This window comes from Chrysochloris asiatica, unplaced genomic scaffold (assembly GCF_000296735.1).
Source record: "Chrysochloris asiatica unplaced genomic scaffold, ChrAsi1.0 scaffold00160, whole genome shotgun sequence".
Taxonomy (NCBI): Eukaryota; Metazoa; Chordata; class Mammalia; order Afrosoricida; family Chrysochloridae; genus Chrysochloris; species Chrysochloris asiatica.
In genome coordinates this window covers 1571191-1584060 of record NW_006408678.1, presented here as the reverse complement: position 1 = coordinate 1584060, position 12870 = coordinate 1571191, and the positions used below count along the sequence as shown (strand labels likewise).

General features: G+C 41.5%; 2 protein-coding genes across 2 annotated transcripts in view; both read left to right on the top strand.

Moving 5' to 3' along the window:
• The window catches only part of TXNRD1 (thioredoxin reductase 1), a 104946-nt gene that overhangs the window by 45136 nt on the left and 46940 nt on the right, over positions 1-12870 (top strand). The gene's annotated exons all lie outside the window — the stretch shown is intronic.
• Positions 1331-2320, top strand: EID3 (EP300 interacting inhibitor of differentiation 3). The gene has a single exon (XM_006871080.1). It carries the CDS (start codon positions 1331-1333, stop codon positions 2318-2320), a length of 990 nt encoding a protein of 329 aa, XP_006871142.1.

Below are 12870 nucleotides of genomic sequence, written 5' to 3'. Positions count from 1 at the left end.
ATGCTGAATTCCTTTCTTTTGGGTTAGCAGCGGAATGCTTAACCATTGTGCCTCCAGCCTGCAGCAAGTTTCCAAAAAAGATCGTTGTTCAGCTCTTGGGTAATGGGGAACCAAAGATCTCTTGAGTAATAATGTGTGCCTTTCAGCTGCTGGCAGATGGTGGTGGACACTTGCCCCTTACAGCTTCGAGATGGGTAGGGCTGGACTGGATTTGGCCTTTGAGGACCAGAGAAGTTAATGAACCCTATTTACATCTGTATAGTGTCTCTACCAAGTCCCAAACAACTCCCTTGCTAATGAACCCTGAGAACTGGGCTTCACAAGCCAGTTTATAATCTTACCAGTCTTTTGTGTGTGTGTGTGTGGGGGGGTCCTATCATAAATAGAGCTCTGGTAGCGTAGTGGTTACGAATCGGGCTGCTAACCCAAGTTCGGCAGTTCGAAACTACCAGCGGTTCTGCGGGAGAAAAGATGAGGTGTTCTGCTTCCGTAAAGATATACAGCCTTGGAAACCCTGTTCAGTGTCACTATGAGTCGGAACCCACTCCACGGTACTCAACAACAACATCATAAATAGAAAGGAGAGCTGGTAGCGTAGTGGTTACGAATCCGGCTGCAAACCGCAAGGTCAGCAGTTCGAAACTACTAGCGGTTCCGTGGGAGAAAGATGAGGCTTTCTGCTCCCGTAAAGATTTACAGCCTCGGAAACCCAGTACAGGGTCGCTGTGAGTCGGAACCGACTCCACGGCACATAACAACAACATCATAAACAGAAAAGACCTTTTAATCACTGTAATTACGAAAAAAGTAAGTTGACCTGAGATGTATCAGCAGCGCCGGTTTTAAAGTGCAGACCGTCAGTCTCCGCTCCGCAGTTTTGTCATAAGAATGTACACGTATTTCGTCACAAGTTGACACACTGAATAAATGCCGAAATACCAGTCATCCCTTGAGAGGGTAGTTCATTGTCTGACAAGTCCCCACTATGGCATGATGTTCTGAGTACGCCTGACAGGGAACGCCAGTGTAGCTCTCTGCGCACGCGTGAAGGGCGGAGCTCTGACGTCAGACACTGCCTGGACCGCGGCTGTGCTGCGCCGTTAGTGCGCATGGGCAGCTGTCCACTTCGACAACTGTCCATTCTATCTGCCGTTGTCAAACGCGAAACGTTGCTGGCTGAGAGTTGTCTGTTGGTGGCTGAGAGCTGTCGGTTGCGGACATGTCTGGTGAAAAAGATGACCTGAAGAGAGGCGATGAAAACAGAAGGGAGCCAGCCCTGACCATCACTGGCTGTGACTATCCCCAGAAGCCTGAGGAGGAGGAAGAGCCGATGAAGGTGGAGGTGATGGTGGGGGACGATTCCTGCTCAGATGACTTAAGCTCTGAGGAAGGAGATATAGATACAATCCTCCTAGGGATGGTGGCTGATGAGGAGCAGTGTCGGAGTATTCGCAAGCAGTACCGTCAGCTCATTTATAGTGTCCAGCAGCAGCGGGACGACATCGTGAACACGGCAAGCGAGTCGTTAACGGAGGCGCTTGAAGAAGCTGACGTCCTGTTTGATGGCGTGAGCCGAACAAGGGAAGCCGCCCTTGATGCCCAGTTTCTTGTTTTGGCTTCTGATTTAGGTAAAGAAAAAGCAAAGCAGCTAAATTCTGATATGAACTTTTTTAATCAAGCAGCGTTTTGTGACTTGCTGTTTGTATTCGTGGGTGTCAATTGTCTGGAAGAGGGGAAGAATCAATTGGGTGATTATGATGAGAGCGTAGCTCTTGCCTTCTGGGAGAAAATACAGAAGGAGGCAACATCCTGGACATTGCGAACTGAAACGTTCCACTTCGTCTACGGGTCATTCAAGTCAGAGTCTTCTGCACCAAAGCCACGACCACGGAAAAGACTTGAGAAAATTGAGGAAAATGGGGAGATGCCTACAAAGTTGAGGAAGATGTATCCAAGTAGTAATCAAGAAGCAACAGAAAAAGAAGTAGAAAGAATCTTGGGATTGTTGCAAACCTACTTTAGAAAGTATCCTAATAATCCTGTGTCGTATTTTGAATTTGTGATTGATCCAAACTCTTTTTCTCATACGGTGGAAAATATGTTTTATGTTTCTTTCATCATAAGGGATGGTTTTGCAAGACTAAGGCTTGATCAAGACAGGTTGCCAATATTAGAGCCAATTAATGGTAACCAAATGGATGAGGAAGATGATCCCAGTTCCCTTGGCAGCAAACAGGGAGTTATATCTTTGAGTTTACAGGACTGGAAAAATATTGTGGCCACCTTTGAAATTTCAGAGGCTATGATCACAAGTTCATAGTAAAAATGTTTGTCCTTATATGGGGTGCATTTTGTGATTTTTCTATAAGTATTTCAGAAATAGAGAGTAAAATTTAAATGGAAACACTGTTTCTTTTGTAAAGTGAAAATATTTTTGAGATCATTAGAAATTGTTTTACTATGTAGTGTATTTTTCTTTAATAGTTTATTTAAACTTGTCATTTCTAGAGTATTCTACGTGATCTGTCACTGTTTCTAGACTACAATTCACTAATGTGTTCTTGGGAAAGTATTTAAATGCCTTTTCAGACGATTAATAAAATAAGTCATGAATATTAATAAGTTCTGAATTTCATAAAGTCAAACATATTTGGTCATGGAAAAGCCATTTGTGGTGACTTGTTAGCGTTGTTTCCTCTCACTAGGAGCTAAGGGAACATTGTTTTTGTTGTTTCGTGCCATTGAGTCTGTTCCCACTCATAGTGACCCTTTATAGGGTTTCCTAGGAGTGACTGGTAAGCTTGAACTGCCGACCTTACAATTCAAACTGACCTTGCAGTCTAGCACATTAACCTGCAGTACTACACCAGGACTGAGGTTTCTAATGAGATTGGGGGAAAGTTGGTGAGAAAAATAGTTCAGACATTTAGTTAAGACAAAAAAAAAAAAAAAAGGAGCTGACAGGCTTCATTACAGAAGGGGTTTGGTATGTCAGTGATTGGTGTACATATTCTAAACAACTCTCCCTCTGATTGGACTCCAGTGAGAGTGTATCTACTGTAGTTATATATCCATTTACAGGTTTTATCTACTGGCTTAAATACTTTCTGTGCAGTTATCTTTATTTGGCTCCTCCTCATTTACATTTGTAATTTCTGCTAGTACATGGAGTATCAATTCAGAATTGGGGATGCTGATGTGAGCAACCTTGAATATTTGTCCCAATGTTATTCTGCATATCTTAATAAGTTTGTAAGTGCCTGGGAGAGAGTATGGTTAAATCCCTGTTTATGCAAAAATAAGTGATTAATTTATCCAAGTGTTCTTTAGTTGGTATACATTAGTTTTTGCTGCTTGTACTTTAAGAATATAAATAATAGCCTTATTTGGAGACGACTGAAGAAAATGATTTTTGAAGGTGCAGTGAGCGTGCCATAAAATGCTTTTCAGGAGTCCTCTAGGAGTCCAGTCTTAAGTGGTAGAATTTTGCCATTAAACATTTATTTCTTGGCAAATGGGTAAAGTATGTTCCATATAGCAGGGAGCAGTCACCTTTTAACACTATTATACTAATTCCAATATGATATAGATAAGGGAAATCCACAGATTAAAAGAAAGCAAGATTGAGGAATTGGGATTTTCTTATGCACTTGTTAAGGAAGCATCCTTACCAGGAATAGTAGTGATTTTTAGCTAGAACAGAACTTTCATTTATATTCTAGTTACTGCTTCCCCTTTCTCACCCGAAGGAGTGCTGATCTTCCTGGTGTCTCACAATGATATTTGGCAATCATGAAAGCATCATTTGACCACACTCATCTTCACCCCTGCATGTCTATCAACCAAGTTTCTTGGAGTTTCCAGAGACTTGCTGTTTAAGGAAAATCTATTCTTGGCAGAAAGATCCCCTGCCTCATTTCTTCAATTGCCACTAGATTTTCTTATTCAATGCCTTAGCTTTTTTACTGGGAGTTTTTTACACCTGCTGATGACTTAAAACAAACAAAAAAAAGCATTAGTTGAGGAAGTGAAGCTTTGGGGTGATAACTTTTGGGGTCTTAAGCTGTTAACACTTATGTGCACTGTTTGTCACCACAGAAGTTGTCTCAACATTTTGAAATTAAAAGTAACTGCTTATCATGAAGAGAAAAGAGTTTAGCCAACATAGAGACATGAATTTGGTTGTACAGATTCAGTGTGAGCCAAACTACATCACTGTTGCTTTTGTACTATATGTTGTTAAGTGCCGTCGAGGTGGTTCTGACCCATAGCGACCCTGTAAAGTTCCCAAGGGGCAACTGATAAGCTTGAACTGCCGACTTTGCAGTTCAAACCAACTTTACAGCCCAGCACATTAACGCACAGCACCACAGTAGTCACTCTATGTTGTTGTTAAGTGTCATCAAGTTAGTTCCAACCCATAGCTGGTGAACTTGAACTGGCGAGGCAGCCTTGTGGTTCAAACTGACCTTGCAGTCCATCACGTTAGTCCACAGCGCCACATCAGGACTTCTAGAGAAATTGAAGTTTAGAATAATAGAGGTTCTTTTTAACTAGATCTATATTGTGTTGGCACTGTAGGTTAATGCACCAGACTGCAAAGCCATTTGAACTGCAAGGTTGGCAGCTCAAGCGCAGCAGCTGCTCCTCAGAAACCCTACACGGGACCGCTATGGGTTGGAACTGATTTGACAGCACTTAACAACAACAACAACATATTGTGTGTGGAGTCCTGGTGTGGCACTGTGGGTTAATGTGCTGGACTGCACGGTCATTTGAACTGTAAGGTCAGCAGTTCAAGCTCACCAGCTGCTCCTCGGAAACCCTATTCAGGGTCACTATGAGTTGGAACCGACTCGGTGGCACTTAACAACAACAACATACTGTGTGTATACCTATTTCAAGTTTGAAGTAAGAAATTGGAAATTCATTTAGAAAACTTTGATCGACAATACTTTGAAATGTCTGTTAGTGGCTGCTGTTGGTAAGGGCCATCCAGTCGATTCCTACCCATAGGGACCCTGTCTAGGGTTTCCAAGGAGTGGCTGGTGAGCTTGAACTGCCAACCATGTAGTTTAAATTGACATTGCAGTCCAGTGCATTAACCCACAGTGCCACACCAGTAGTATAGTGGAAAAAGCAAGCAACTTTTAATCATATAGATCTGGAGTATGTTTTTGGCTCAATGGACATATTTCTTACTCTTTATGGGCCTTGTATGGTGTTAAGTGTCATCGAGTCAGTTCCAACTCATAGCAACCCTGTAAACGGTTTCCAAGGAACAGCTTGTGAGTTTGAACTGCTGACCTCATGATTCAACTGACTTTGTGGTCCAGTGCTTATCCTACAGTGTTACACCAGAACTCTGTGAGGGCTAATATAGAGAGTAAGAAATTTGCCCATTGATCCAAAAATGAAATCCCAATTTCTTATTCTCTAAGCGCCTTGTATGGAGTCCTGGTGTGCCGCTGTGGGCTAATGCATCAGACTACAAAGTCGTTTAAACTGCAAGGTCGGTGGTTCAAGCTCACCAACTGCTCCTTGGAAACCCTATACAGGGTAGCTATGGGAATCGACTCAACGGCACTTAACAGCTATTGGAATCGACTCAACGGCACTTAACAGCAACAGCAAAGGGCTTTGTATGGAGCCCTGGTGTTGGTGCTGTAGGATAAAGTACTGGACCGCAAGGTCGGTTTGAACCTCAAGGTCAGTGGTTCAGACTCACCAGCTGCTCCTCAGAAACCCTATACAGGGTTGCTATGAGTCAGAACCGACTCGAGAGCACTTCACAAGAAGAAAAGTCTTGTATATGAAATGGGAATGCCATCTGTTTGGAAGACCTTGTTGAAAGGATTAAATGGGATACTGTAAATAAAGCATGGAGCACTGTACTTGACTCATGTGGTCATCATGTTGGCACCCCAGCCTTTAGACCAGGACCAACAAAGTTCATGGTGTCCCCTCCTTTCACAGAGATGTCTCAGTAATGGTTCATCACTTTGCTTTAGTCTAGACATTTCTTTTTACCCTTGCATTTGTTCTGGGGAATCCATTATGAAATGATTGATATTGGTACTTTGTTAATTTAACTTAAAAAATGTTTTGAGTGCTCACTATGCCAGGGTAATAAAATGAGAGCCCATTTTACATGAAATTTAAATTTTAGAGAGTCCTAGTGTGAAATATTATATTTTAGCGAGTCCTAGTGTGGCACTGTGGAGTACTGGTGTGGTGCTGTGGGTTAATGCGCCAGACTGCAGAGCCCTTGGAATTGCAAGGTCAGCAGTTCAAGATCACCAGCCGCTCCTTGGAAACCCTATACAGGGTTGCTATGAGTCGGAAACGACGCGACAGCACTTCACAACAACAACATGGCAACTGACAACAAAAATTAGTTTCCAGTTGTTTTTGCTGTGAGAAGCTCTGGTGGTACAGTGGCTGAGAGCTTGGCCATTGAGACTCACCAGCCACTCTGTGGAAGAAAGGTGTGGCCATCCATCTGCTTCTGTAAAGACTTAGATCCTTGGAAGCCTTAAGGGGGCAGTTCTGTTGTTTTATAGGGTGACTGTAAGTAGGAATTGACTTGATGACAATGGGTTTGGGCATTTTGTATTGCCGTTGTAACAAATTACCAAAGCTTTGTTGTTAAACTTGTTAAGTGCCGTGCAATTCAAACCAACTTTGTAGTCCAGCACATGAGCCTACAGTAGGTTCCTTAAAATAACACTTATTATATTACACTTGTTAAATGCATGTTACAAGATGTCAAGTCACTTCCACTTCTTAGTGATCCTATATAGGGTTTCCTGTGAGTGGCTGGTGGGTTTGAACTGCTGAGTTTGCAGTTAGAGTCCAGTGCTTATCCTACAGCTCCACACTAGGACTACATATTACAATTGGCGGTTGTTGTTGTTGTTGTTGTTGTTAAGTGCCATGGAGTCAGTTCTGACTCAGCGACCCTGAACAGGGTTTCTGAGGCTGTAAATCTTTACGGGAACAGAAAGCCTCATCTTTCTCCTGTGAAACAGCTGGTAGTTTCGAACTGCTGATCTTGCGATTCACGGCCCGATTTGTAACCACTACGCTACCAGAGCTCCTTATTGGTGCTTAGAAATTTGAAGCTAGAAATCCAAAATCTGCTCCACTGGGCTAAAATCAAGGTATCAGCAGGGCTGGTTGGTTCCTTCCTCAGGCTCAGGGTGGGGCGGGGGGAATGGGGATCCATTTCCTTCTCTTTTCAGCTTCTAGAGATTGCGTGCTTTCCTTGGCTTGTGACCCAGTCCTTACACCACTGCAGCCTCTTGCTTGTCTGTTCATCTCTTACTACTATAATTAAATCCCCCCCTGATTTCTTCAGATAAGTATATCCCGATTACACTGGGCCCACTAGGATAATCCAAAGTAATCTTCCCTTTTCAAGACCCTTAACTCCATCGGTAAAGTCTTTACTATGTAAAGTAACATTAGCAAGGATTTGAGGACTTTGGACTTCAATCTCAAAACTTGCCACAGAGGGGTGGGGGACAACATTATTCTCATTAATGATTGTTCTGAAGAAAAACTGATTGGATAGTTGGGGGAGGAGGGGCTACCTCAGAAAGGATGGTGTGAGGGAAGTAAAGGGTGGTGTAAAGGGAACTTCTCCAAGGAAGGATTTGAAATGAAATGTATCACAAATCATTCACCAGAATACTTGATACAGAGTAAATGTTAAAATATTACCTTGGCTTTTTAGGTGTTTTAGGCACATACTGGCTAAAGAGCTAAATAATTGGTCATGTTATCTTATAGAAGGTCATGATTCTTGAAGAAGGATAAACATCTCTATTTTCCCTGAGCCAGATGAGAGGACTCTCCTGTAGTACTTCAGTATTACTGTTTGGTTTTTAGCATCTAGCATCACCTATTAGCATTGATTCAATATTTGCCTAAGTTAGGGATCGGCAAATATTTTCCCCCTTGTGCAAAATAAACATTTCAGGCTTTGTGGGCCATATGGTCTCCATTGCAGCTATTTAACTCTGCCATGGCTTTATGGAAATGAATGAGTATGACTGTGTTCCAATAAAACTATTTATGGATACTGAATTTTGAATTTCATATATATAATTTCTACACATTATGAAATGTTAGTTTGATATCTAGTTCCACCGCCAATCATTTTTAAAATGTAAGAATTATTATTTAGCTCAGGCTGTAGGAACAAAAACAGAATAGAATAGGCTTGATGGATTTGTCCCACAGACTGTTAATTTGCTAGCCTCTGTCATAGGCCTAGGGCTTAGTTTAAAAGCCATAGGCTTTCTAGAATAAACTCATTTAGCTTTATTGCTTTCCTGGCCCATAATCCTCCAGAGCAAGACAAGCTGGAGTTACAATGGAGTGTGGAGTTACATTATCAATCAGCAATGTTTATTTCAAAGGAAGCAAGCCTATGGGATGTGTCCTTTACAAAGTCACTGCTGGTATTTGTTGCTTTTGTTTTTCAGTAGCCCACACATGAGCTTGTATTAGGTAAAAAGCCAGGCTGTTTATTTGAACACACAGTATAAAACATGAAATTCAGACAATTTGGCACATTTTGGATATGGGAAATACAAAGTCTCCAGCAGTAGCTTTATCTATTGTTTAGCTCCTATCACTATCTGAATGAACACTATCAACTACTCACCATAGTAGGTTTTGGACTCGGCCATGGACATGGACGAGGCATCTTGGAAGGGCTTGGCAGCCTGCTCCTGAAGACCCCTGTGGAGCAGAATTCTCTTCTGAAACACGGAGTCCTCACCATGACTCAGAGTTGACCTAGTGGAAGCCCGTAACTGATGCTGGCTGTGGAATAGTCATTGCTTTTGGCCTTACTGTAGTAATGTACTGAACACATACGCTGAAAGGCACTACACTAAACATTCACATGAATTGTCTCAATTCACTGACAAACCTTAAAAAGTACATGTTTTGCCATACTTATTTTTACAAAGGGAAGCCGAGGCAGGGGAATTTAAGCAACTTGTCCCAGATTCATACTTAGTGGCTAAGTCATGTTCAAATTTAGACTAAGTCCAAGTTTTTAATTCATTATGCTTCTAAAAATAGGATGGCACTAGACTGCTAACCACAAGGTCAGTGGTTCAAACCTACCAGCCACTCCTCAGAAACCCTATACAGGGTAATAAGAGTTAGAACTCACACTTAACAATAACAACACAAGCCGTCCCTCAGCACAGCACTCTACTGGGTTCGATAACTCATTGCAGTGGTCAGTCACCCAGAACTCAGACACCGTACTCACAGTTAAATTATATTAGGGAAGTTTACAAGTTATAGTTTAGGGGCAGAAGTGTTCAGGGCACAGTTGTTCCAGTTAGGGCAGCCTCACCTCAGCTATGCCCACGGGCAGGCCACTCTCTGCCCGGCCAATGTTAAGAAAGTTCTTGTAAGACTGCTGATAAATGCCACAGGACAGACCACTCCACCTTAAGCACCTGAAGGCACTCAGTGAACCTAGGCTCTTCCAAACCTACACACACAAACACACACACACACACACACACACACCCCACACCCTGCTCCCCAGTTAGTGCCTGGAGGGCACCCCACTCTGAAAGCAACACTCCTGCCCAAAGTTACTCAACTTTACTTGCTCTATGGGCTTGAAAGCCTACTTACCACACTGTCTTGGTTCTGTTCTAGGTTCTGCTGATGATGCTCCTCTGGGGCCACAGCTTTCTGTCTTTGGGTTGAGGAAATTCAGTTTGCAGGAATCTCTGGGTCCAAAGGATTTGCTCCACTCCTAGCTTCTTTTTGATGATAGTGAGATCCCTCCTCCTGGTTCTGACATGGTTTATTTAAAACACAGCAGAGATGATATCATGGACTAATTCCTCCACTAGATATTTAAGTCTTTATCACAACAGTTCCATTAAAGTCGCTCATAACTGAATCATATAATTCATCAGCATCTTCCCCCATTGTCTCTTACCCAAACCCGTCAGGAAAATGTTGTTTGGTGGGAGTTTACAAAGACTATGGCTAGATTAAATAATTCGCTATACCATAATGCTTTATTTATCTTTGGTACTTTGTTTTTATGGATAAGAAAACTGAAGTCTAACATCAGAGTTGGAGTCAGTACCCCAAATTTTTTATACTAAAAATGTTTTTGAATATCACACACATGCAAGATTGGCACCAGGGATGTAGAGATGAAAGACAAGATCTGTGTCCTTACCAAATTGATGAGACTGTGATGGTGACAATCAGTGCTCAAAGGAGGGCCACTCAGCTCAGTAATGGATGAGGTGCTACTGTCTAATACGCCTTCCACTTAAATCTTGAAGCACAATAAAAGGGCTGTTGTGTAGAAGAGAATACATCACACATATGGGTGCCCACCAAAAAACCCCAACCCACTGCTCTCAAGTCGATCTTGTGTAGGATTTCCGAGGCTGTAAATCTTTATAGAAGACTGCCTTCTTTTTCTATTGTAGAGTAACTGGTGGGTTAGACATGCAGTACTTGCAGTTAGCTGTTCATATCTTATCCTGCTTGTGCCAGCAGGGCTCCTTATGGGTCTAGGTGTAATGTTGTTAGATGCTGTCATAGTGAGCCTGTGCAAAACAGAACAAAACACTGCGCAGTCCTACACCATCATCACAATTGTTGTTACACTTGAGTCCACTGATGATACCACTGTGCCAATCCATCTCCTTGGGGGTCTTCCTCTTTTATGAAGACCTTCCACTTTACCAAGTATTTCTTTCTTTCTTCAAAGACTGGTCCCTCCTGGTAACATGCCTGAAGTATGAGAGACGAAGTCTCAGCATCCTGGCTGGCAGTCCATGGTACTTTCAATATTCTTCTGCAACAGCATAACGCAAATGCATCAATTTTTCTACTGTCTTCCCTATTTATTGTTCAGCTTTCACATGCATATAAAGCTATTGAAAATACCATGGGTTGGCTCTAAGGTGTACCTTAGTCTGACATCTTTGTTCTTGAATACTTAAAAGAGGTCTTATGCAGCAGATTTGCCTAATGCAGCAGGTCATTTCATTTCTTGACTGCTGATAGTGGATCCAAGTGAAATGAAGTCTTTGGCAACTTAAATCTTTTCTCCATTTATCAAGATGTTATCTATTGGTCCAGAGGTGAGAATTTTTGTTTTCTTTACATTGAGGTACAACCCATATTTAAAGCTGTGGTCTTTGATCTTCATTGGTAACTATTTTAAGTCCTCTTCACTTTCAGCAAGCAAGGTTGTATCATTTGCATATTGCAGGTTGTTAATGAGGCATCCTCCAATCCTTATGCCACATTCTTCTTCATATAATCCAGATTCTTGGATTATTTGCTGGGCATACAGACTGAATGAATATGGTGAAAGAATGCAATCCTGGTGTACACCTTTCCTGATTTTAAACCATTAAGTATCCCCTTGTTTAGTTCGAATGATTGCCTCTTGGTCTATGTACAGGTTCCTCATGAGCACAGTTAAGTGTTCTGGAATACCCATTCTTCACAGTATTATCCATAGTTTGTCATAATCCACACAGTTGAAAGCCTTTGCATAGTTAATAAAGCATAAATACACATATTTCTGGTATTCTCTGCTTTCAGCCAAGATTCACCTGACATCAGCAATGTTATATCCCTAGTTCCATGTCCTCTTCCGAATCTGACTTGAGTTTCTGGCAGGTTCCCCGTCAATGTACATTGCAGCCATTTTTTGAATTATCTTCAGCAAAATTTTACTTACATGTGATAATAATTTTGAAATGGGCACAATCAGGTGTCAAGGTAGCTGTCTTCCAAATTTCTTCGTATATATGGTATATATGTCTTCCAAATTTCTTGGTATATATGAGAGAGTGCCTCCAGTGTTACGTTAGTTTGTTGAAAGATTTCAATTTGTATTCTGTGAATTCCTGGATCCTTGTTCTTAATGCTAGTGTCCTCAGTTCAACCTTTTGAAATGGTTGAACATCAATCATTTCACTTGGGTACAGTGACTCTGTATTCTTTTGATGCTTTCTATATCATTCAGTATTTTGCCCTTAAAATCCTTTAATATTATAAGTTGAGGCTTGTTTTTTTTCTTCAAAATTTTGCAGCTTGAGTAATGCTGAGCATGTTCTTCCCTTTTGGTTTTCTAGCTCCAGGACTTTGCACATTTCATTCTAATACTTGACTTTGTCTTCTCAAGCTGCCCTTTTGAAACTTCTGTTCAGCTTCTTTACCCCCTCTTTTCTTCCATTTGCTTTAGCATCTTTTCACTGTACAGAATGCTTCAGAGTCTCTTCTGACTTCCCTTTTGTTCTTTTCTTTCTTGTGTAATTAATGACCTTTTGCTTTCTTCTTGTATGATGTTCTTGATGTCATTCCACAACTCTTCTGGTCTTTGGTCATTAATGTCTAATGCATCAAATCGATTCTTGAGGTGATCTCTAAAGTTCAAGGTCATATTTTGGCTCTCGTGGACTTGTTTTAATTTTTTTCAACGTCAGCCTGAACTTGCATGTAAGCAGTTGATGGTATGTTCCACAGTCTGCCCCTGGCTTTGTTTTGGCTGATGATACTGAGCTTTTCCACTGTCTTCCCACAGATACATAGTCAGTTTGATTTCTGTGTATTCCATCTGGTGAGGACCATGTGACAGTTAGTTGTCTTTTATGTTGTTTAGAAAAGGTATTTGCAATGAATAAGTCATTGGTTGTGCAAAATTCTATCATGTAACCTCTAACATCATTTCTATCACCAAGGCTATATTTCCAATGTCTGATCCTTCCTCTTTGTTTCCAACCTTCACCTTCTATTATCAGTAATTATCAATATATCTTGATTGCACGTTTGGTTCGCGCTGAAGAA